At 34.1% G+C, this 26,795-nt stretch overlaps 3 protein-coding genes across 3 annotated transcripts; 2 read left to right on the top strand and 1 right to left on the bottom strand.

Moving 5' to 3' along the window:
* Positions 1-3,876: 3,876 nt before the first annotated feature.
* On the top strand, positions 3,877-5,790 carry LOC137809468 (L-type lectin-domain containing receptor kinase IX.1-like). The gene has a single exon (XM_068610576.1). The coding sequence runs from the start codon at positions 3,877-3,879 to the stop codon at positions 5,788-5,790; it is 1,914 nt and encodes a 637-aa protein (XP_068466677.1).
* A 9,713-nt stretch (positions 5,791-15,503) lies between these two features.
* LOC137811911 (L-type lectin-domain containing receptor kinase IX.1-like) lies at positions 15,504-21,436 on the top strand. Its single transcript, XM_068613772.1, has 2 exons — positions 15,504-17,446; positions 21,397-21,436. The coding sequence occupies exons 1-2, from the start codon at positions 15,540-15,542 to the stop codon at positions 21,434-21,436; spliced, it is 1,947 nt and encodes a 648-aa protein (XP_068469873.1). The 5' UTR covers positions 15,504-15,539.
* A 1,266-nt stretch (positions 21,437-22,702) lies between these two features.
* Positions 22,703-26,125, bottom strand: LOC137811910 (putative receptor-like protein kinase At3g47110). Its single transcript, XM_068613771.1, has 2 exons — positions 23,370-26,125; positions 22,703-23,261 (listed from the first exon to the last, which is right to left on the bottom strand). The coding sequence occupies exons 1-2, from the start codon at positions 26,020-26,022 to the stop codon at positions 22,900-22,902; spliced, it is 3,015 nt and encodes a 1,004-aa protein (XP_068469872.1). The 5' UTR covers positions 26,023-26,125; the 3' UTR covers positions 22,703-22,899.
* Between the last annotated feature and the right edge of the window lie 670 nt (positions 26,126-26,795).

The raw sequence follows: 26,795 nt of genomic DNA, 5'->3' as shown, positions 1-26,795 counted from the left end.
TTTTTTGACTTCCATGAGATAATAGAGGAACCAAGAAAAATGCAATATCCAGATACTGATCTCCGAGTTGTCTGACAACCTCCCCAGTCTGAGTCACAATAAGCTGTCAATGTCAGATTGTTTTCGGATGGCAATAGTAATCCTTGTCCTGGTGATTTAGGACTCGAATTGCGGCATCCCAATGAGGTTTCCGTGGATTCTGTATATATTGACTTAGGGTCCGAACCGAAAATGCTATGTCAGGTCGAGTAACCGTGAGGTATATCAGTCGTCCCACGAGTCGCCTGTATTTGACTGGATCCTTTAATAACTCTCCATCGTCTGGTGTGAGTTTTAGGTATTGTTCCATTGGAAATTTGTCTGGACGAGCACCTGTGAGTCCCGTATCCTGCAAAATATCAAGCGCATATTTTCTTTGGGACATGTAAATACCAGCTTTGGAACGGGAAAATTCAATCCCTAGAAAATATTTTAGGTCTCCAAGATCTTTAATGCGAAATTGTTGTAATAAACAATCTTTAACACGCTGAATTTCTGTCAAATCATTTCCTGTCAGAAGAATATCATCCACATAAATCAAAAGGGCAGTAAATGATGAGTTATTCTGTCTTGTGAATAGAGAGTAATCTGTCTTGGACTGTTGAAATCCTACAGATTTAATCACATGAGAAAATGTTGAAAACCATGTTCGAGATGCTTGTTTGAGACCATAAAGGGATTTGTTGAGTCGACATACAATGTTCTCCCCCTGTCGATGATGTCCGGGTGGCAAGTCCATGTAAATAATTTCATGCAATGTGCCATGTAAGAAGGCATTTTGCATATCTAGTTGGTGAGTAAACCAATTTCTGGCTGCTGCAATGGTGAGGAGACACCTCAAAGTTGTTAATTTTGCTGTTGGTGAAAAAGTTTCAGAATAGTCGACACCTTCAATCTGAGTGTACCCCTTTGCGACAAGGCGCGCCTTATATCTGTCGACGCTACCATCTGAGTTGTACTTTATTTTATAGACCCATTTGCATCCGATGGGTTTCTGCCCAGCGGGTAACGGTGTTAAGGTCCACATTTGATTTAGCTGCAAGGCGGAAAGCTCTTCGTCCATTGCTTTTTGCCAATTTGGATCAAGGATAGCTTGAGCATAAGTGTGAGGTTCTTTGGTGGCTGTGATGTTAGCAAGATATGCACTATGTGTAGAAGAAAATCGTGAATTAGAAAGAAAATGATGCATAGGATACCTGGTTCCATTCGGTCGGTCTTGGGCAGTGGTCGAATGATTGGCTTGGGATCCCGTTACGTAGTCTTGAAGCCAGGAAGGTTGGGTTGATGTGCGATTGGATCGTCGAACAGGAAGGTCGGTTGGAGAAGGTTTGGTAATGGGTGGTAAACTTCTTGGCATGGGAGAAGAAGGTTGGTCTACTGGAGGTTCAGGTGTATTATGACGAGTAGGAGAAGAAGGTTGATTTGATGGAGGTTCAGGTGCATTGTGACGAGTAGGAGAAGAGAGTTGGTTTGATGGAGGTTCAGGTGTATTGTGACGAGTAGGAGAAGAGAGTTGGTTTGATGGAGGTTCAGGTGTATTGTGATGAGTAAGAGAAGAATGTTGGTTTGATGGAGGTTCAGGTGCATTGTGATGAGTAAGAGAAGAAGGTTGATCGAGTGAATGTTGGACAAGAGTAGGTAAGTCAATGTCAATAGTGGGCAAAATACCTTGTAATGGAGGTGAGGATTGTGTCTGTGACTGTTGGCAGAATGGGAAAACAGTTTCATGGAAGATGACATCCCGACTTGTAAAAAAAGTGCCTGCATCTATATCAAATAATTTGTATGCTTTTTGACTGTGAGGATAACCAATGAAAATGCATTGTCGGGCACGCGGATCAAATTTTTGCTTAGGTGAAACAACAGTTGCGTAATAGAGGCAACCAAAAGTTTTTAGGTGAGAAAGTGAAGGTGGTTGATTATATAGTAGCTCAAAAGGTGATTTATTTTTTAGTAAAGGTGATGGTAAGCGATTAATGATATATGTGGCGGTTAAGACGCATTCTCCCCAAAATTCTAATGGTAAATTGGACTGAAATAGGAGGGCTCGTGCTGTGTTTAAAACATGTCTATGTTTGCGTTCTACTACTCCATTTTGTTGAGGAGTGTAAACGCAAGTGCGTTGACATTCAATATCTTTTTTGAGAAAAAAATCATACATTGAAATAAATTCCAGTCCGTTGTCAACGCGGATGGTTTTAATAGATGTCTGAAATTGATTTTGTGCAAATGTAATGAATGACTCTAAGAGATGTTGGGTTTCAGATTTGTGATTCATAAGAAATAGCCAAGTACATCTAGTATAGTCATCGACTATAGTGAGAAAAAAACGTTTTCCAAAATGAGTTGGGGTTTTATGAGGACCCCAAATGTCACAATGCAATAGATTAAATGGAGAATGAGATTTTATCGTGCTTAAAGGAAAGGGTAGCCTTATCTGTTTAGCTTTGGGACAAATACTACAATGATTATGAATGGGAATGAGATTTTTACTGATAGGGATAGGTAGTAGGGAAGATACAAGCTGTAGACACGCCGAAGAAGGATGTCCAAGGCGCTTGTGCCATAAATCAGGATCGGTCGATATTTGAGATGCGTGGGCTTGGTTTGGAAGAGGGGACATGTAGTATAAGCTTGCGTGTTGTTTACCCGAGCCAATCATCCTCCCCGTAGCCAAGTCCTGTAAAACGCAACCATGTGGAGTAAAAACGACACAACTGGTTATCTTACTAATGGACATGAGATTTAAATTAAAAGAAGGAACACAAAGAACATCTTTGAGAGTGATTTTGTCATTGAATTTAATTGTGCCTGTAGATGAGATGGGCGCAGTTGAGCCTGTGGGCAGATTAACATTTGAAATAAATGATGATGAAGTGTGTGTGAAAAATTGTGAATCAGATGCAATGTGATCGGTTGCTCCGCTATCCAAAATCCATGGTTTCGTAAAAGCAGAATTAGAAGAGGAGTTATGGGCAAGCAGACCTGCAGAGCTAACAAACGTGTCACTTTTACCGTTATTGTTGAGCGAGTAAATAGCCCTTGCCAATTGCTGAATTTGCTCGGCACTGAAGCGTTGTACGAGGTTTCTATCGGACTCGTTACTGGTGCCTTCTTTACAATGACATGATGATCGGTGCTCTGATACCATGTAAGAAAATGATAAAAAATGGTAAGAAGAAGATATGTTTATTATTCTTATGTGTATATTACATCACTCATGTATAGAAAATATATAGGGAGTTTCTCTCTCCCAAATTACAATCTAATTAGGTAGGATACTAATAATGAGATTCTATAATTATTAAATTAATTGCATATAATTGGGTACAATATCGTCAAATATTGCATATAATAATTGCATATAATTTGATAATTATTATTTTCTTAATATAAAAGGATCGTTAGTTAAGGTATATATAAAAAATATTTTCTAAAATAAAATACGGTGGTAGAAAAAGACTTATTTAAATAGTTGATCGTCTCCATCAAACTTGATTATTTGCATTATATTTTAAACCATTAACAAGAGATGCCTTTGATTCATGAATATTTCCGCTAACTAGCACAGCAAAGTTTGTACGTAATTAATTATAACTTTCAACCAGTTCGAATATTGCCGTTTGCAGTTGCAAAACTATAAGGTGGTTGTGCCCAGCTCCTTCTTTATGCATCGTGAATCCTATGTTTTCTCATAGGAACAGTCATCACAATGTTGAGGGTTGAGACAAATACCATTAACCTTATCCAAAAAAGAAAATGCATATAATTTATCACACAACTTACAATGTGTGTGAGACTTCAGAAAAGATTATTAAACACAACTCTCACTTACCAATGGCTGGTTATGGATTACTGTTCCTGTTCATCTTAATCATCAACATTGCAATTACAAATGCTCATACTCAGTCTCAGTCTTTTGAGTATCCCAACTTCAGTTCAACTTATATAAAGCAGCTTAAGCTAGAAGGGAGTGCTTATAGCTACGGTTCTGCTATCCAACTCACAGCGAACGCAATAAACCCAAAGAACTGGTTGGGGACCGTAGGGCGAGTCACGCATCCTGAGCAAATAAACCTTAGGGACAACAATTCAAATGAACCAAGAGACTTCACTACCAACTTTTCCTTTGTTGTTTCCTCAAATAAGAGTGTTTATGCAGATGGTTTGGCATTTTTCCTTGCAAGCCCAAATCTGCCTTCCACAAAGAGCATACAGCTAAGAGGAGGAAGTCTCGGCGTTGGCCTTACGGATGGTTACCAAGAGCTTAGCATGACAGGTTATCAATTCCTGGCAGTGGAGTTTGACACTTTCACAAACCCGTGGGACCCAGTTGGCGCTCATGTTGGCATAAATATCAATAATATGAACTCTAAAGTTCTTGAGAAATGGTGGATAGATATTACACACAGAAAAGTGTGTAACTGTGGTATTGTATACGATTCTAGGAACAAAATTTTGAATGTCTCTTACACTGGATACAAATTCAGGGATGGGAAAGTGAGAAAGATTACACAACACCTTTCATACCCTATTGATATAAGGCAGCAATTACCAGACTCGGTTATTGTTGGCATATCAGCTGCAACTGGAAAATATTTTGAGGAACATACCTTGCTCTCATGGTCGTTTAGCGCAACCCCACCAAGTAAGGACGATCCGGAGAAGGCAAGGAAGTCTGTCATCATAAAATTGTTGGAGGGAATAGGAATTGGTGCTGGTTTGTTTTTTATTTTGTTAGGATTGGTTCGGATTTCATTAGGGATGATGAGCAAGGGAAAAGAAATAGATCACACTTCAGAAGCCACTTCTGATCGAAAGTTGGATGATGAACTCCAAATGAGCACTGGACCTAAGAAAATTAGTTATCATGAATTGGCAACTGCAACCAACAACTTTGATGAGACGAATAAGCTTGGCCAAGGAGGTTTTGGTGGTGTTTATAAAGGCTATTTCAAAGACTTCAACACCTATGCAGCTATAAAGAGGATATCAGCAAATTCTAAGCAGGGTGTCAAACAATACAAAGCAGAGGTGACGATCATTAGCCAATTGAGGCACAGGAATTTGGTGAAACTCACTGGTTGGTGCCACAAGAAGAATGATTTTCTCTTGATATACGAGTACATGGAAAATGGCAGCTTAGACTCTCACCTTTTTCGGGGAGAAAGTTTATTGTCCTGGCAAGTGAGGTACAACATAGCCTTGGGCTTGGCCTCAGCATTGCTTTACCTACAAGAAGAATGGGAGAAATGTGTGCTTCATAGGGACATCAAATCAAGCAACATAATGTTGGACTCTAGCTTCAATCCCAAGCTTGGTGACTTTGGCCTAGCTAGGCTGGTGGATCATGATAAAGGGTCAGAAACCACAGAAGTGGCTGGGACCATGGGTTACTTAGCTCCTGAATACATGAACACAGGCCATGCTCGAAAGGAATCTGAGATATTCAGTTTTGGGGTTGTTGTGTTGGAGATAGCCACTGGAAGAAAAGCCATTCACCACAAACACATGGAGGGTGAGGTATCAGTGGTTGAGTGGGTGTGGCAGCTCTACCAATTGAGAAATCTGCTTGCAGCAGCAGATGCAAACCTACGTGGGGAATTTGATGTGCAGCAAATGGAATGCTTACTGGTTGTTGGTCTTTGGTGTGCTAATCCAGATTCAGCATCCAGACCTGCAATAAGGCAAGTGATTAACGTCCTTAACTCTGAAGCTTCTTTACCAATTCTCCCACTGCAAGGGTGTTAGTTGTGCATGCAATGTATCCATGTTAAAGGACAAACTTTGTATGACTGTGCTTTATGTTTTGTCTTATAACCTGATGAAACTCTAGTAGGTAAGGTCTGTGATGTAAACAAATTGAGACTTTAGTCTGCCTCTTTTTTCTTATTTTTCTATGTATATGTCTTGCTCTAGATGGGTTGGAGGATCCCAAAATAGTCTGTTTAATTCAATTCTTTTCCTATAAAGAAAAGGTGTTCATGAATCATTTTTGCCTACTGAGAACATTCCAAAACTATTTTTTAATGAAAAATTAGATAACAAAATTTAAGCATATATATTATATATCAGGGCTGTGTCTGCTAAATGTGAAAAAAATAGGGTTTTCTTTTTTCTCTATTTCAAGAATGACAACAAATACAGATTGTTGTATCACTGTATCATAGTTATGCTTAACTGTTATAATCTTTGTTAAACATAGTATTCTATATTATAAGACATTTTTTAATAAGGTTAAAGAATTTCCTTTATGAAAACTGGCATTTATTAAATTATATAATAAAACTGAAATAAAATAAATACAAAGTAACAAATCTATACTTAATGAAATCCTAACCATGTACAACATATCCGTCTTCATTAAGAAATTGGTTTCTTACCATTTCATTTCCCTTAAAAAGCTACAAGTCAATTGCTTTTTGAAAAAAAAAAAATCTTAAACAAATAACATTTTAGGGACATATATATAATTATTTATTTGCCTTTTGATTTTGTTTATATTTTTTTATAGGATTATTTCTAATTTAATTTAGTTTACATAATTACATATAAACATTAAAGAGGTTGGTTATCTAAATCAAAGTATAATTGTGTGAGCCAACAACTAATAGAGTAGATACATTAGACATTGAGGTTTATTAAGAAAAAGTCAACTAGTGCTCATGATCTGGTTTGTATTTTAAATATTTTGCGGCTCAACTCACTTCTATCAATTCAATAGATGATTTTACATTTTAAAAAGTAAGAAAATAACTTTAAATAATTATTTTAAGAAACTTGTATTTTTTAAATTTAATTTATATTTTAATAAAATTATTTTTATTAAATGGATCGGACAAAAAATAAATGGATACACAAACATACACAGTCAAATTTACTTATAGGAAGCTACAAAATGGATACGTGTTTCTTTCTGCATACCAACAAAATACCCCTATCAATTTCTCTTTACTCTTTTTAAAATTAAAATTGATTTTCACAACATATTTTCTGGAATTCATAAAATATAATTTTAGAAAACGTTTTTCAGAATAGAATATCTAGAATAGACTTTTCAGAATTTACGTGTATTCTTCAAAAATAAATTTTGCAAAAAATGTTCTTGAAAGAGCTTTAACAAATTAGATGAAACATTTCGTTCATTTTAAACCTAATTGATTGATGGGGGATTATAGAAAAATTTGAAGGATAGAGGAAGAAACATCCAAATGGATAATACGGGTACTTGTATACAAATGGGCGTTGATTTATTTTTTATCAATTAAATTAAATCGATCCATTTAAGGGTAGTAAAATCCTCGTCAAATTCTCATAAAGAGAATAAAAGATAAAAGTTCATTTCCATCTTCGTATTTAAAATTTATAGATTAATTCTCTACTTCCTTTCCAACACTAATAACTGAAGAAAAAAACAACGCACCAACATTAAATCGAGTACATACATACCAAGGGTTCAAGACACCATTAAGAGAATGAGAAACTCACTGACGATATCTTTGAGTTTATCCAAGACCAAATCTTGACCTGTGCCAGAGAAAATACCTCAGTATGATCAACCACTCCTCATTTAAACAAACAATTATTTCTGTATCTCTAAATCTCATTGACCAAAGCTATCTAAATATTACTCATAGTAAGATTAACTGAATTAGGTGCATCCAAAATTTTGAAGTGTTCAAAATGTGACCCGAAAACAATAAGATCAACTGAATTCATTCCCATTATAAATTGTTTCTAAGAGCTGGTTTACTTAATCGTTTCTATAAATATTTTGTCGTAATTAAAGTTGTCAATTCAATAGGCAAGTTGAGTTGATTTTATTTTTTAAAATAAAAATATATAGTTAAAAAATTATTTTATAAATAATACCAAAATTTAATTTTGTTATTTAAGAAAATGATATATAAAGTTGAAGAATTAAAATGATTTTTTTTACAATAATTTTAAATAAATTGGGTTAAAAATGATTTGTTTGATAAATTAAAAATATTTAGTATTTTTTAAATACTGTTAAAGTTAAAAATACACTTATAAAAAATGTAATATGATTTATGTATAATTTTTTGGATTATATAATATATGAAAATATAAATTATATCATATGTAAAAAGTAATAATATAAATGTATTTATGTAAAATAAACGTCTTAAAAAATAAACATTACCTTTACGATTTTCTATGAATTTTACACTAGAAGGAGAAAATAATGTTTCACGTCAGCTTAAAGTCGTGTCAAGTTGGCACAACTTCTGCCACGTCAACATCTGAAGTCGTGTCAACTTGGCACAACTTTGTCCACGTCCTATATATATAATTTTAATTTTCTTGTTTATAAATTGAGTAGTAAGTTATATTTAAAATTAATTTCATACATAATATTTTAAGTGTGTTAGTTTTAAGCAATAAAAAATTGGATAATTGTGTATGCATCATGTTTGACGGTAATGTAATATATTAATTTGATTATTATATTAATAAAAAATATGAAAAAATTGTTATTATATTTAGAAATAAAAAGAGAAATAAGAATTAATTATTTAAAAAATAAATAGAGAATTGTGTTCCACATATAATTTGTATTTGTATGCATATCTTGATTCTGTATTTGGATCATAATGGAGTATTAACATATAATAAGATATTCAACACCCTAAACTTAATTTAAAAAAAATTTACTGCACCCTAAATGCACAAATTTTTATATAATAAAAGAATTTAAAGTTATATAATAGTTTTAATAATATTCACCTCACGGATCTTGTTTTAATAATAATAATAATAACATTAGTATGTTTTTTTAATTTATAGTATTCTTCATTCACTCATCCAAAATTAGGTTTTTTTTTACCATCATGGTTTCTTTTTTATCAAAATGGATTTGCTTTTAAAAAAATAACAAATATGGACAAGTCGTGCTAACTTGACACGACTTCATGTGTAGATGTCGTATCCACTTGGCACGACTTTGTCACGTCAGCCTGAAGTCGTGTCAAGTTGGCACGACTTCTGTCACGTCAACCTCTGAAGTTGTGCCAACTTGACACAACTTTGTCCACGTCCTATATATATAATTTTAATTTTCCTTTTTATATATTGAGTAGTAAGTTATGTAATATTTAAAATTAATTTGATACATAATTTTTTAAAGGTGTTAGTTTTAAGGAATAAAAAATTGGATAATTGTGTATGCATCATGTTTTGACAAAATGTAATATATTAATTTGGTTATTATATTAATAAAAATATGACAATTAAAAAGAGAAATGAGAATTAATTATTTGGAAAATAAATAGAGAATTGTGAGGGAGTTTCGTCTGCCTTGTCTACATATAATTGTTGTTTGCTTATTTTGTCATTTACAACTAACGACATTTATCGCCTCAGCATACAATCTCTACAATATTTCCAAGGCTTATGAGGTCTAATTTAATTCATGAAATAGATTATTCAATTCTAAATAAACCAAAAAAATGTTCATATTGCAAAACCGAAGGTCACAATAGAAACAATATTCCCCACAAACAAGCTTGATAATAAAATTCAATTTCAAGTTTGATTATTAATTTCCTCATTTTTTTACATAACTATTTATTCCTTCATAAAAAAATTATTTATCAAATTAATTTATAATATTACATTATAATTGTAATTATAATATATATATATATATATATATATATATATTTAAAAATAAGATTTAAAAAAAAATACTAGAAGGAGAAAATAATGTATCCCACAAACCTTTAAACATTTTTCTTTTCCTTGGATGCAAGAATTAAGAGAAAAAAAAAGTGTAGAACAAAGAACAAGTGAAAGTTACAAGACTCCATTGTTGTTTCATTATATAACAAATATTAAGTCTGAGTTGAATATAATATTGACAACTTTAGTCTTTACTTTTAACCATTTCTATTGAAAGTTGCATTTACTAATGATAACTTTAAAAAAAAGTTGCAAAGTTATTTTCACCAATGACAACTTTGAAAGAATTTGCAAAGTTACTTTCACAATTGTCGACTTTCAAAAGGGATTAAATAAAAAAATTTCACTTACCATTTAAAGTAGTTACAAAGGTTCCATTCAGCAATGACAACTTTCAATTTCAATTGAAAGTTGACTTCACCGTTGACAAGGCAACTTTGGAAGAAGTTGCAAAGTTGCATGCACCATTAGCAACTTTCAAGAAGCACCAAATAAAAAAGTTTCAATAACTATTGGAAACTCAAATTGAAGACCACAACCAACTTTATTTTCTTAAAAGTAATGTTTTATTTTCTCGCCAGCTTTGTTTTCATATTATCTTTACATGACTAAAATTTTCACTTTTAAAGAAGTTGCAATAGTTGCATTCACCATTTACAACTTCTATTGAAAATTTTCTTTACAAATTACAACTTTGGAAGAAGTTGCAAAGTTGCTTTTTCTACTATTTGTAACTTTTAATAGACACCAAATAAAAAAGTTTCACTCACCCTCGACACAAGTTCCCTTCATCATTGGCAACTTTTTCTACTATTTAACAACTTCTATTGAAAGTTGCCTTCACCAATGGCAATTTTGAAAGAAATTGCAAAGTTGCCTTCACAATTGTCAACTTCCAAAAGAGACCAAATAAAAAGGTTTCACTTACCATTGGAAGTAGTTAGAAAAGTTGCATTCATCATTGAAAACTTTTATTGAAAGTTGTCTTCAATGTTTGCAACACAACTTTTCCAAGTCTTGAAATTGACAATTTCTATTGAAAGTTGCTTTTGTCAGTCACAACTTTTGAAAAAATTGGAAAGTTGTCTTTTCCTATGACAATTTTGAAAGAAGTTGCAAAGTGTCCTGCGCCATTAGAAACTTTCAATAGGCACCAAAATAAAAGAGTTTCACTCACCATTGGAAACTCCAATTGCAAGACCATCAGCAACTTTATTTTCTCACAAGTAATGTTTTATTTTCTCACCAGCTTTGTTTTCAGATTATCTTTACATAACTACAATTTTCACTTTGGAAGAAGTTGCAATAGTTGAATTCACCATTCACAACATTTATTGAAAGTTGCATTTATCATTCACAACTTCTATTGAAAATTTTCTTTACCAATTACAAATTTGGAAGAAGTTGCAAAGTTGCTTTTACCATTTGTAACTTTCAAATGACACCAAATAAAAATGTTTCACTCACCATGACACAAGTTCCCTTCATCATTGGCAACTTTGTCAAGCCATAACTTTTTAACCACTTCTATTAAAAATTGCCTTTACTATTGACAACTTTGGAAGAAGTTGCAAAATTGCCTTCACCAATGACGACTTTGGAAGAAGTTGGATAGTTGTCTTCACAATTGTCAACTTTCAATAGAGACCACATAATAAAGTTTCACTTACCATTGGAAGTAATTGGAAAATTTGCATTCAGCATTGAAAACTTTTATTGAAAGTTGTCTTCAGTGTTGGCAAGGCAACTTTACCAAGTCTTGTAACTAACAATTTCTATTGAAAGTTGCCTTCACCAATCACAACTTTGGAAAAAGTTGTAAAGTTGTCTTCTCCTATGACAACTTTGGAAGAAGTTGCAAAGTTTCCTGCACCAGTAGGAACTTTCAATAGGCACCAAATAAAAGAGTTTCATTCACCATTGGAAACTCCAATTGCAAGACTACCACCAACTTTATTTTCTCACAAGTAATGTTTTATTTTCTGGCCAACTTTGTTTTGAAATTATCTTCACATGGCTACAATTTTCACTTTGGTGTGGTACAATAATCACAATGACATATATTCTTTCTGCCAATGAAGTTTGAATTCAAACTTTCATTTTTTGAAACTCACAAGCATGTCTATTTAATATACTCCTACCTCCTTTGCAATACCCATTCAACCACCACCCATGCTCACCTTTATATTTCTCTAGGCTTGCCATTGTTTTGGAAGTGCTTAAGTGTGACACTCAATCACAAAGGTAATTTCTCTCTAATATTTCTATGAGTGGATCTGTATGCATATCTTGATTTTGACTAAAATTTATTTTTATATATTTGAGTAAAAATTACGTGTAAAATAAATTTGTTCTAATGTAGTAATATCTTTAAGCTTGTAAACAATATAATAGAATAGACTTTTCTGTTTGTATTATCATTTTGTATTTGAGTTTAGGTGGAGTTAATATAAAATAACATAATAGACTTTTCTGTATTTGGGTCATAATGGAGTATTAATATATAATAACATATTTAGCACCCTAAACTTAATTTAAGAAAATATCACTGCAACCTAAATGCACAAATTTTTATATAATAAAAGAATCTAAAGTTATATAATGGTTGTATCGACCAGTCCTCGGGTGTAGTTGATCGCTAGTAATAATGGGACCACGTAAGCTGGGTCCCACGAGCGGCGTGGGCCAGTGTCTCACAATGCACGTGAGCAAAGGTGCAAAAGAGTGGTCAGATATCGATCACTAGGATGTGTTGAGGTGTCCTCGACAACATAGTGAGGGCGATGAGACATCGGTGACTCAAACAGCAGAGCTGGGCCACGAGAGGTGGGTCCCAGACCACACACCAATTATCAGTTAGGGAGAAACCTAGATCACGAGGGGTTCATGCGTGTGGTGTGGATGACGCATTCAGGCGTAACACGAGTAAAGAACCACTGAAAGAGATACGACCTGTGAGGGTCACGTTCCAGGAGTAAACTGCATGCATGACACGTGAACAGCTAGGAAACTCCCAAGACGGATGAGGTCTAATTTATTCCATGAAATAGATGATTTCAGTGTACAGTCTCCACAATATTTCCAAGGCTTATGAGGTCTAATTTAATCCATGAAATTGATGATTCAATTCTAAATAAACCAAAAAAATGTTCATATTGCGGGACCGAAGGTCATAATAGAAGCAATTGACCGCACAAACAAGCTTGGAAATACAATTCATTTTCAAGTTTGATTATTAATTTCCTCATTTTCTTTACGTAACTATTTATTCATTCATAAAAAAATTATTTATCAAATTAATTTCAAATATTACATTATAATTGTAATTATAATTAAATAATTATAATATATATTTATTTAAAAACATTAATTTTTTTTAAATATGACGTGGACAAAGTCATGCCAACTTGCACAATTTCAGGTTGACGTGGTAGAAGTCGTGTCAAGTTGGCACGACTTGCCTAAATTTGTAATTTTTTTAAAAGCAACCCCATTTTGGTAAAAAGAAAAAAAAAACCCTGTGTGGCGAAAAAATCCCAAAATTAAGACATATTTTCAACACAGTATGATATGCCACAGGAGACTACACAACCTCACTATCAATATCATGTCGGATCTTCTTTTCAAGTTCAATCGTTTCAACAACAATCTTTTCGTTCGCTAGGTGTTCAACCGACCCAGTTGTTCAGATATAGGGATCAATCTCACATGTCATTCCAATCATCATTCCATTAACCACTTTTCAGATACTCAACATTTTCATCTCAACAACAATTTTTTGCTGGTCCATCAAATCCCTTTGCAACCTCTACCATGAACCCCCCATCTGCCTACAATCCAATGTCATCCATGCAATATTATCGACCAACAATGCTTTCACAGGTGTCCAGAAATCAAAGTGATGACAATGAAGTCGAAAGCACCAATGATGGCATTCCTCCTCCGTCCCCTCCTACCCTTCCATCCAAGCAACTACCACAAGGACGACCACGAAGACAAGACACCATGTGACACAACTTCTCATAGATGACAATTTTTCCTACATTTCTATTTTCTAATCATGTATAAATTGTACTTATTTATCATTTTATAAATATTGTTTAAATGTCACTCCTTTTATTTATAATTGTATCAACTATAAACGCTACTTCACGAACATAATTTCAATTTTTTTTTAAAATAATTTTTTTTAATTTTATCAATATTTAAAAAGTACTAAATATTTTACTTTTATTACACAGCCTATTTTTAATCTAACTTAATTTTATGTAACTTTATTTTTTGTGAAAACAAAATTTAGTTTTAATTTTTTAATATTATTTATCTATAAAATACAAATTTTCACAATATTCTTATTCTTATTCATTTCATGTAATTTAAATAAAAAATATTATTATGTACATTTTTTAATTTAAAAAATATTAATTATTTAAAAAAATCAGCTTAACTTGTCAATAGAAATGACAACTGAGATAAAATATACTAAAGTTGTCAATTTAGTGTCCAATTTTATTTAAACTAAAGTTATGAATTCGATTGACAACTTTAATTAAAAAATAATAAATTAATAAATTTAATTGATGTTGACTACATCATTAACAACTTTAACTAAGAAAATGCTTTGGTAAAATTTTTGCTACAAGTATTCTCTTTGTTCTCTCAAATGAAATGGGCACAACTGATATGTAGGAATTTATATACAGAAGCCGCGATTTGCTAGTTTTCATGCAGGGATGTAGGGATTCTGGACAATCTCTGTAATGGGGGATTCTCTGGATTTTCTAGTGTAAAATCGGGTATAATCTAATCAATCTCAGACTTCATAGTTTAGAGCTGTCTTATTTCATATTGCAAATCATTCTCATAAGAGAATAGCAATGATGAAAGTACTTAAAGGAAGCAATACAACATGAATAAATAACACTCAAGGTATCAGGCATGGGAAGAAAAGTTCAAAGATGTTATGCAGCAGAGGAAGGACGACAGAGGAAGCAAAGTTATAACGAAAGAGCTGAAGGTGTTTTTGGATAATAGAAAAAAAAGGAGAAATTGAAAACCTCCAAAGAAGAAGGAAGTGCAAAGCATGAAATTCATTCACAAACATAAAAAAAATACTCTGTTTTACAAAAGGATGGTAAAAAAATCCATAATTGTTTCACCAGAAGTCTTTTAAGTATATACAGTTTCCATAATATTGTATAATCAATCTATCTCTCAAAAACATTTTCTATGAAGTTAAACTACAAGTAGGACCTACAAAATACAACCAACCTATTATGTTTTCTGTTGTGTCTTACATAAAATTAGAGAAAAAAATCTCTTTCATCCTTCACCCTCCATTGGAAGAATATAATGGTTCATCCGAATATGGGAATTTTTTTAATTAGCCATGCATTCCTGCTCATCTTTTTAATCGATTGGTGAGCTGTGTACGTGGGAACATTCGTCACAAGTTGAATGAAGACGAAGTAATTCTTATATCAAACAAATTACAGGGAAGAAATTTTTTCTTTAAATGCTAAATAAGAATAAGGATAAATACTAACATACAAGTGTACATGTGTTGCGACTAATTAGAGACAAAAATAACTTGGTTGGTTAACGGAAATATTCAGGAAACAGCAGGCAAAGAACATAGTTTTCGTTCTTAAACTTAATTACAACTACAAGACTAATGTAATTACATAAAACAAATTACCAGGAGAAGAAACTGTTGGATGAATGAAAATTAAAAATAACAAAACATAAATACACAGCTGATAGGCTTCGAAATTCAGAGTTACAGCATACTCATAATGATAGATTCTGTTTGGCGTTTTGGTCTTAAAGCAATCACCCTGGGGTTTTGTTATGCAATGTTTCTCTTGATAATCCCTTTTGCAAAGGCTCATTCACAACCCTTTTCTTTTGATTACAACTTCAGAAATGCTGCTGACGTAGAACAGCTAAACCTGGAAGGAAATGTTTCTGTTTCAAATTCTGGCATCAACCTCGCAGTGGACTCAAACGATGATGGAAGTGGGAGTGTTGGGCGAGTCACAAGTCCCCAGCTTCTTCACCTTTGGAACAAGACCTCGAATGAAATAGAGAGCTTCGTTACCCACTTTTCCTTTATGATCATCTCAAACAAGAGTTCTCGTGGAGACGGTATGACTTTCTTCCTAGCAAACAATCTCTCAAATGTGAATGTTACGGCTGGAATAAAGCGTGGAGGCCTTGGCATTGGCGTGGTGCCTGACAAAGAACTTTTCTCAGTCGGATTGCTTAATTATCAATTTGTGGCGGTGGAGTTTGACACTTTCTCAAACGATTGGGACCCAGTGGGCACACATGTGGGTGTGAATGTAAACTCTATGCAATCTGAGGTAGTTGAGAATTGGAGTACAGATACTACTTCAAAAGGCCCTTATAACTGTAGCATTAAGTACAACTCCCATGATTATTTTCTAAACGTTTCTTTCACTGGATTCGTGCACAATGGAAAGCGAGTAACGCAGTTTCTTCTTCACCCCATTGATTTGAGAGATTACTTACAAGAGTGGGTTACTGTAGGTATATCAGCTGCAACAGGAGATGGATTTGATCAACATACCTTGCTGGATTGGTCATTTAGTAAAAACACAAGCAATGATAAGAAAGACAAGTTTAACAAGATAATGTTGTTGAAGGGAGTAGGAGTTGGTTTAGGCGGGGCTCTGAGTTTCTTTGTGTTGCTCTTCATTGTATTGAGGAAGAGGGGTGAGAGAGAAAAGGAAGAAGCCACTTCAGAAACCTCTTTTGATTTGAAGATGGATGATGAGTTCCAAATGGGCACTGGACCTAAGAAGATCAGATACAAGGTATTGGTATCTGCGACAAACAACTTTAAAGAGAGACACAAGGTGAGGCAAGGTGGTTTCGATTGTGTTTATAAAGGTTATTTCAAAGACCTAAACTTCTATGCTGCAATAAAGAGGATATCAACGGGTTCATCGCATGCTCTGAAGGAATATGCAGCGGAAGTAAGGATCATTAGCCAATTGAGGCACAGGAATTTACTGAAACTCATCGGTTGGAGCCACAAGAAGAGTGATCTCTTTCTGATATACGAGAACATGCCAAATGGCAGCTTATATTCTCATCTTTTTAGTGGAGAGAGTATCTTGTCGTGGCATGTTAGGTACAACATAGCTCTAGGCTTGGCCTCAGCATTGTTTTACCTACAAGAAGAGTGGGAAAAATGTGTGCTTCATGGGGACATCAAATCAAGCAACATAATGTTGGACTCCAATTTCAATGCTAAGCTTGAGGATTTTGGCCTGGCAAGGCTGGTGGATCGTAAGAAAGGGTCACAAACCACAGTTATGGCTGGAACAATGGGTTATCTTGCTCCTGAATATATTAGCACAGGAAAGGCTAGAAAGGAATCTGACATGTTCAGTTTTGGGGTTGTTTTGTTGGAGGTAGCCAGTGGAAGAAAAGCCATTGAGCAAGAAGAGAAAGAGTGTCAAGTATCACTAGTTGAGTGGGTGAGGGAGCACTATAGATTTAGAAATCTGCTTGCAGCAGCTGATCCAAACCTGAATGGGGAATTTGATGTGCAGCAAATGGAATGCTTGCTTGTTGTTGGTCTTTGGTCTGCTAATTCAGAGAGCAAGAGAAGGCCCTCTATTAGGCAAGTGATTAAGGTGCTTAACTTTGAAGCTCCTTTTCCTAATCTCCATCACCACCTATCTCCCTCCAACAACAACAACAGATGAGTTGTTTTTCACATTATGATCTTCCTTAAAGGCTACAAGTTACTTAGAGGTGAACAAAAATTATTCATCGTGTTTTTTATTATCCCGTTTTGACTTGGTAGAGTTCAATTCATTTGTAACATTAATAATTCAATTTACATTATAAATCATACTGCATATATTTTCTCATAAACAAATTCATTTATGATTTTACTTAAAATGTTAGTAGCACACTATATATCTGGTGGCACACTATATATCTGGTGACTTCACCAGTGTAAATATGACCTTTTGCGTCAGTTTTTAAGTTCAAATTATGTAATAGTAAAGTCTGACGCGGATGTTGTAAACATAAAAAACAAAGTTCATTTACATTAGACTTTAATATATGTAAAAATTAATTTTGACTTCAGATAACAACGGCAACAAATGTAAAAGCTGGGTATTTTTACATTAGATCAAACTCGACCGACATTTATGAATCTCAAATGATTAAATTCAACGTAAATATATTTGGGGTTTAGGGTATTTCAGGTATAATCAAATCCGATGTAAATTTAAATTGGTTAAAAATTATTTTGTTTTGGCTTAAGTTGAAAAATTGAAATACAAAATATATATATAGCACACTATAACAGTCCAAAGTATACAATGCTTCAATAAATTATCTTATTTAACATAAATTACTTTAATAAATCTAACTATGGTATTTCATTGAGAACAATGATTAATCTTGAAAGACCACAAACATTTAACCCATATTATTATATAATAATCATAAAAACAAAATAAATTTGACCAAATATTGAAATGATTTATCTCTCTTATAGAATCATTATTACATTGTTAGATGAATACTAATGATTTTGATTCTAGATCCTATGAACATTATTGTTTCATATGTTAGTTAAACAAAAATTCATATACTCTACAGAAATTATTACTAAGAAGAAGTATTAAATAAAAATGGAATTGTTTTTATGAAATAATTAAAATGAATAAGAATAAAATGAATTAGAAATCATATTAATTCTCGAGTTTTCATACTTAAATTCTTAATTGGTTATTATATTAATATCATCTATCCAATTTAGAAAAAAATCAAATTTAACTAAACAAGCATTATTCAATTTAATTTAAATAGTAAAGTATAAACCAACGGTTACACGGATATACACAAGAAAACAATTCCATATAATTAAAACACCATATCAATGCTCATATAAACCACCACACCATACTATCATACAGATAAAATAAAGCTTATTTGAATTTTTAAAAAAATCACCATTAGTAATGCCGGAACAACAACAAAATCAAATATAATGTAGATTAACACTTTTACTTTGGTATCTATTTAGTCTAACGTAAATCATAAATGTAGATGAACACATTTTTAATGCTGATTTGTTCCTTTAGACAATTAACTTACTTCCAAAATCATAAAGAGAGATTCCTACCTTTACAAACTTCCCAATCTTAATCTTAAGACTAAGCAAAAAAACTACCAAATAAGTCAAAAGATCTATTATCACACAACCACTAACCTTAAATTAAATCTAAATTAAAACATTGTCAAACACGTGAGTAAAATTTCTATAACCACAATAACTATATAAAATATGATATAATCTAAGACAAATAATTATTATTAATGGAGGTATTAGTCTAACTGAGATATCAAGTAGGATAATAATACTTAACATGAAAATTTTTTATAAAAAAAAATAAAAAAATAAAATCTAAGTTTAGATTGAAAATCAGTTCAAAAAAAAATAAGTATCGGCACTATATCTTTTTAACTATGTAAAAACTAAACAAATATTTTTGTTAGTATTTATTTGAATTTTAATTAATAAATTAAGTTCAGTTAACTTAATTGTAGTTGAAAAAAATGATTATTTTTAAGTCAATAAAATATTTAAGATAAAATTTATTAAATTAACTTTAAATTTTTTTAAATTTTTATTGAATATTGTATTAATATGTTTGATATTTTTTAATATAATTAAGAATAAAAATTTAATAAGTTAATTTAAGTGTTAGAATTGAAATTCAAATAAACACCTTACAAAAGTGTGTTTGACACGATCAACTGAGACTAGGTCTTTGCTTCTTTTATGTCTTCAAAAACTGAAAACAGTGTGTTGTTATTAATAGTAATAAAGGATGAAAGAAAAAAAATAATTATATATATATTAACATATATCAAGGTTATTATATATGGTAATATGATAACTTTTTTGTCACACGGTTTCACTTTGTTATTAGAAAAATGTAGATTGTAGAAAACAAATAAAACTTAAAAAATTTGTAATTTAAAAACAATTTAAGTCCATTCAGGTAATCCACCTACTCGTATTGGACTAGATCACACGAACCTGAATAACCTATTTTGAGACTTCTAGCCTCAATTATATAAAATAAGTGATCTTGCTAAAATGGAAATGACATTATTAATTTTTTATTCATATTTTGAAGATGTCAGATTTTATAACTTTTTATTTTTATTTCCATTTTTTTAAAATACATGACATTATTAACGTTACATTTTTCACTATGTATTGATGTGTTACTATACACACACTAGTGTTAACATGATGTAATTATTACTAACATAACTTTTCAGGAACTGACGCTTGTGATAAACTGTTTTTTTTTGTTTTGGGCCTTATTTTTATTTTCTATTTTTCTGTTTGGGCTTGTTTGTTTTCGGCCCATTTTCTTTTTCGGTTCTCTGTGTTTTTACCCTTGCTCTTATATTTGAGAAGGTTTGCTTTGTATCAGAAACACACATCTCTTCTTCTGAATTAGATTTTCTTTTCCTGTCTCTCCTTTTCTCTGTCGTGGCTTTTCTTGTCGTTTTTTCTCTCTTTTACTACACTCTTCTTTTAGGGCTTTGTTTCTCTTTGCAGATTAATCTTGGCGTTTCTGGTTTTGTTGTAAGTTTGCTCTGTGGAGTCATCACTATCATACCTTTTTTCTGTTACCTTGTACTATGAACGATGAAGCCAACAAGAATAAAGTTAAAATAGTTTTAAAAAGGAAAAACAAAAGGATGCGAGGTTATAAAGGTTACTAAAAAATTGCTAATTTAGTTTATCAACCTTTTGTTTTATGAAAAAGAAGAAAATCATCATTAATAATTTTAATAATAATATTAATTATGAAAAAATGTTTTCATAGAAAAATGGAAAAAAATAATTTAGCTTGCATTACTAGGAATTTAAGGGTAAATTAAAGTGATATCTTATTTTGTATATGAATTTGTTAATGGCTTATTAAGAACAAATCTTTCTTTATAGATTCTTGGTGAGAAGTATACCTGGTCTTCTTCGAACAACTCACTTCCAGAAAGCATATTTTTTTTTATTTTTTTTTATCAGCAATGAATGAATTAAATTAAGAGGGATACTTTAGGGGTATCCCAACCCATTTACAAATCATAAACTGATTATACCGCTGACCAGCCATAAAGAGGCTATACCTGCAGCGATAGATACAAGATAAACCCTGCAGAAAAGAAACATAGCAGCAGGATTGAGCTCACAAACCCACTAGACCCATCCTCCATGCAATCATGAGAAGGGTGCTCTTAGCTTATGATCTAACCTTTAAAAAAAAAAAGATCCTAAGGATACCTCATTAGCAGTAAAGAAAACAGCAAGTACCCCGAAAATTTAAAATCACAACTGCAGCAAAAACAGCAAACACCAAAGTGCTTGTATAAATTCTCATCTGCAGCAGACTCCAAAAGGTGATGTTTTCTTTTGCACTCCAACCCACCTCACCCATTTCTACCCCTGCATGTTCTTCCAAGACCACCCCTTCCCTCTATAAGAACCAAAAACCATCGTCCAAAACCAGCACCTACATACACCTACTGTTGTCCTTCCGTACTCCACCCTTCCATATCTTCCTCTGTTGTAGCCTTTTCCAACTTACCCATGCCAAGTAAAACCAAAAACCCGTAGATGTATGTACACGATGTGCAGCCTCCAAGCTCCAGCAAGCCTGTCCTGCACCACTAACCCAGTTCCAGCATTCTCACACCTATACCAGAGATGTTTACGCCAGCTCACATGTGGGTGAGAATAGATTGAGTGAAGGATAGTGCACTTCTCAAAGCAGTGCATACTCTCAAAGCCTATTACAGCACCAGAGCTATCTCAACTTCTCCCAAGATCCCTATCACTTTCTGACCTCCAACACCAACGCATCCCTTTCCAAGCATTTCAGCTTGCTTGAATTGTCCTTGGGTCATCATAGGCACCCCTACCCATCCTCTGCTCCCATCCTGGAAAAATTACTTGAAACTCGTAATGCATATAAGTGGATTAAGGACCCAATCAACGAACGAATAGTTAAAGGAAGGCGTTTTATGCTTCAGCCATAGCAAAGACTTGAGTTGAGCCTTTTGGAAGACTTCCTCCACGTCTACTACCCCATGCTGGAAAACAATCATATTTCTTTGATCCCATATGCTCCTAACAACATTTGCCCAAACACCTTTCCAAAGCAGATTTTGTTTGCTACTAGCTTGGGATAAGAAAAAGCTTTGAAAATGCACCTTTAAATCATTATGCTGGACAGATAAGATACCTATCCAATTAAAGCACAAAGACCATACCCGTTGAGCGTGTTTGCATTCCAAGAAGAGGTGTTGACATGACTCCTCCTCCAGCTGGCATAAAGGACACGACGTAGAGGTCATCAACACCCCTTTCCTGCTCAAGCCCACTCTTGTAGGTATTCTTCCCACAAGTACCCTCCAAGCTGTCGTGACTACGCTTGGAAATGCCTTTACCTTCCACAAGAGTTTAAACACTTCGGATTGAGGGTCTCTAATTTGCTTAGCTAGGCATTCGTATGCAGATTTCACAGAGAACAACCGTGATTTCTCCTTCCCCCACGTGTGATTGTCCTTGATGTTCTTCTTCAAAATGACCCTGGATAAGATCATGCTAAGGTTTGCTTCCATTGGAGTCTCCCACTCAAATCGAGCACGCCTCCACTTCAAACTCCACCGCCACTCCGAGTTTATCCATTCACCAACCTCTCCCACTGCTTGACCCTGATCTAAGGACAGGGAATAAAGTCGTGGGAACATGGATTTCAGATCGGCACTTCCAACCCATACCTCCTCCCAGAATTTAATTTTATGACCACATACTTCCAACCCATACTTCCAGAAAGCATATGCTATAAACAATTTGAAGATATAAGTTTTACAAGTGCAATTAGCCACAAACATAAAACCTATAATCTATTACTGGCACCTCAATTTCTATCATATTCTTTGACTTAGACAAACTAAAACATTTGATCATTTCAAGGTAAAAAAAAGTATTATTACGTTTTACATTTCCGTGATCATAAAATTTCAGCACTATTTTTGTGAAATGTTTAAGAGTTGGTATGTGCAGTAGAAATGTGATCAGAGTGATTCAAAAGAGTCTCTGGAAGCTTTGAGTTGGAGAACAGCATCTCTAATGCCAATGCGTTCATCTGGGTTGTCTGCAGTGCAAGATATGGCTACTCCTAGAATTGCATCCACACAATAAACTTGTACGTTATTTGGTCCCTCTGAAGGGTCATCATGCGAAATGAGGGACACCAACTCAGGGTCAATGGCTTCCATTGTCTTCTCTTTGAATGCTGAATGCACCCATCTTCTTATGCCTAGGCCTCCAGTGAAGAATTCATCAGTTGGACTTTTTCCAGAGAATAACTCTAGCAACACTATGCCAAAACTATATACATCTCCAGCTGTACATGCTTTCTCTCCCCATCCATATTCTGCATTGCAAAACCAACCATACTAATTATTCATCATGTTCCATAATTTGATATTAAATGAAAGGTTCACAAAGAGGGAAAGAGAAACTAGTATGAATATGCATTAACCTGGAGGTATGTAGCCGATTGAACCCCTAAGAACACGACTGGAGCTAATGGAAACTTGATTGGTTGATCTTTGAATAAGCAACCTAGCCAATCCAAAGTCTCCAACCTTTGCCGTCAAGTCTGCGTCCAAGAGAATGTTGCTAGGCTTCAAATCACAGTGCACAACTGGGATTTCACTATCATTGTGCAGGTACTCCAATGCACACGCAACATCTATTGCTATGTTCAGTCTCTCCATAAGGTTCAACCCATTTCCGTTTGCATGCTTTCTCTTCCCCTTAATCCAGTCTTCCAAGCTACCATTACATTGATACTCATACACCAGAGCCAGAAAGTCATTGTTTTTGAAGTCAACACTGGAGCATGATGTGATGATCTTAACTAGATTTCGATGCCTCGAGTTCTTCATAGCCTCACATTCTGCAAAGAAACTCTTTAGAGAACCAGTTCTCAGGGTGTCAAGAACTTTCACTGCAACAGTAGTTCCATAACTTAGATTGCCTTTGTAAACTGAGCCAAAGCTCCCAACACCTAGTAAGTTTTCCTGGTTGAACTCCTCAGTTGCTAAACGAAGCTCATCATAAGAGATCATTACCGCAAGAGGTTTTAGCTGTTCAGATGATGATGATACCTTCACCTTTCTGCTCTTTATATATAGTATTGAGCCAATTGTGAGACACAGTACCAATGCTACTGCAACGGCTACGATGATGTAATGTCGGACATTTCTTCTTCCTTCGCCACGATTCACACAAGGGGATTGCAAGCAGAGATTTCCATTGCCTTCTAAATGTACGGCAGAGAGATTTTGGAAAACTCTACCACTTGGAATGGCTCCTTCTAAATCATTATACGAGAGGTTTAAGAGCCTAAGCACCTGTAAGTTTTGAAGTTCAACAGGAATGGTTCCAGAGAGTTGGTTGGAGGATAGGTCCAAAGTTTCCAAGCCTCTCACTTCTCCAAGAGACTTTGGAATGGAACCCGAAAGCTGATTCCTGGTCAAAAACAAATTTTCCAAGCTGAGACAATTGCTGAATGAACTGGGGATGTCACCATCCAATTGGTTGCTAGAAAAGTCAATGGAGGCAACACCACTCAATCTCCCAATTTGAGGTATTGGTCCACTCAAAGAGTTCATTGACAAATTCAAAACATTGCTCAAAGTTGGGAGATTGAGGATTTCCATAGGAATGCTTTCATTGAGTTGGTTGCTTGATAAGTCCATGTAAAGTAGACTTTGCAAATTCCCAAAACTGGTAGGTATTCTCCCCACTAGTTTGTTTCTTGACAAATCAATCAGGTTTAACTTGAGGAGGTTACCAAGGGAGTCTGGAATAACCCCTGATATCTCATTTCCAGCTAGAGATAGTTCTTGTAGTTCCGCTAATTGGCCTAATTCATGTGGGATTTCTCCAGAGATTGAATTGTAGCTTATGTTTAACACCCCTAAGCCACTAAGACGACCAATGGAGGTAGGTATGCTTCCGCTGAAACGATTCCTTCCCAGGTATAAATTTGTGAGATCCTTGGAGAGATTGCCAATGGTTTCAGGAATTTCACCTTCCAGCATATTTCCCTCAATTGCCAGAAACTTTAGGTGAGTGCTGTTAGTCAGAGAAGTGATGAAGTCTAGATCTCTGACACCCGAACTAACTATCCTGTTATATGAAGTATCATACATGCGAAGAAATGGGAGATTTCCCAAACCTGGTGGCAGTGTTCCTTCATAAAGGTTGGAACGCATGCGAATGACCTGAATGTTGGTGATGTTGTGCAAAGACCCTGGAATTCTACCTGTGAAATAATTGAAGCAGATATTGAACACTATAAGCTTTTGAAATTTGTGGCCAACATTCTGTGGAATCTCACCCCATAAAGAGTTTCCAGCCAACGCAAAGTTTACAAGGGAAGATAAGTTGTATATAACAGGTGGAACAGTTCCATTGAGATTGTTAAGAATGATATCAAGCTCAATCAAATCATGCAGCCTACCCAAGTCGCTGGGAATCGAACCAGAGAGAAAATTGGTGCCAAAACTGATATTTTTGAGAGAAGAAATGTTGCCCAGAGATGCTGGGATTGCACCGTAGAGGCTATTCCTTCCCAGTTTCAAAGCCTGAAGCTTTTTCAAGCTGCTGATGCCTTCAGGAATCTTGCTGACAATCTTGTTTGAGGATAAATCAAGAATCTGGAGCTCATTCAAGTGGGTGATGTTGGAAGGAAGTTTTCCTTCTAACATATTAAAGCTCATATTTAGAACTCTCAAACTGAATAGGTTGCCAATTTGGTCAGGAATGAGTCCAATGAGTTGGTTATTCTGCAATTGGAGGAACTGAAGAGAGGAGAGGTTACCAATATAAGGACTTAAGTGACCTGAGAGTCCCAAGCCTGAAAGCTCCAAGGCAGTGACTCTTTGGCCAAGCCTGTCACATTGGACACCAGTCCAATTGCATGGGGATGAATTTTGGTTCCAGGAAGATAAGTGATTGAGAGTGTCATTTCTCAGTTGAGACTTGAATGAGATCAAGGCTTCTGTGTCTGTGGTGATGCTTAAAGTGGCTGCTGATACACCAATGAAGAGGTGGTGTAGCTGAAGGTGTAGGAGGATGAGTAATAAGCCAAAATGAACAAGTAATTGAGAAGAAAAAGCCATACTTTGCTCCCTTGGCTTATGATATTCATCACTTACTCAGACATGTATTTAATGCTCTAAATGCAGCTGCAGCAGCACATGCAAAGCATGCTTCTAAAAAAATGTTATTTGTAGATTAATTTTTATACAAAAAAAAAGAAAGAAGAAATTGAGTGTTTCTCTCCATTGCTAAGTAATTTTGTTTGACACGGCGTATGGTTGGAAGGTGGAGAATAGTACATAAGCGTATTAAATTGTTTGTTTACTGAAAGTGATACTTCATCAATTCTATTTCTTGTCCGAGGCGGTCCAAATCTCTTGTATATATTATAATTTAATTAAGTTTTAAGAGAATAATTTAGTGCATTATTCAAAAATATTATGAGAGTGAACTGATTTACATAGCCACTACTTTCAAAGCATCAACGTGCAGATTGCAACCAACGTTTTTTCAACTCTCAAAGCATCAAGCTAATGCACACAACTCTTAATTTTATTGGGATATATAATTGCTGGAATTAAATTGTTTACATATGGTGAAATTTTTGTATGACAGTTTATAATTGTATTGATGCTCAGCCAAACACATATAAGATTATAATATTACGTTTTTACCCAAATATTTTTAAGTGTTACATGATTCCGCCGCAACCCTTTAGTATAGTATTATAGAGATTGTTGTTTTTAAAATTAGAAGTCTTACCATATATAAATAAGATAAATATATATATATATATATATATATATATATTATTTTATTTTATTTCTAGTTGATATAATATTTTTAACGTACT

The sequence above is a fragment of the Phaseolus vulgaris genome, chromosome 2, assembly GCF_000499845.2.
Source record: "Phaseolus vulgaris cultivar G19833 chromosome 2, P. vulgaris v2.0, whole genome shotgun sequence".
Taxonomy (NCBI): Eukaryota; Viridiplantae; Streptophyta; class Magnoliopsida; order Fabales; family Fabaceae; genus Phaseolus; species Phaseolus vulgaris.
Note: the sequence above shows the minus strand (reverse complement) of the source record. Positions and strands in the feature narration are given on the sequence as shown.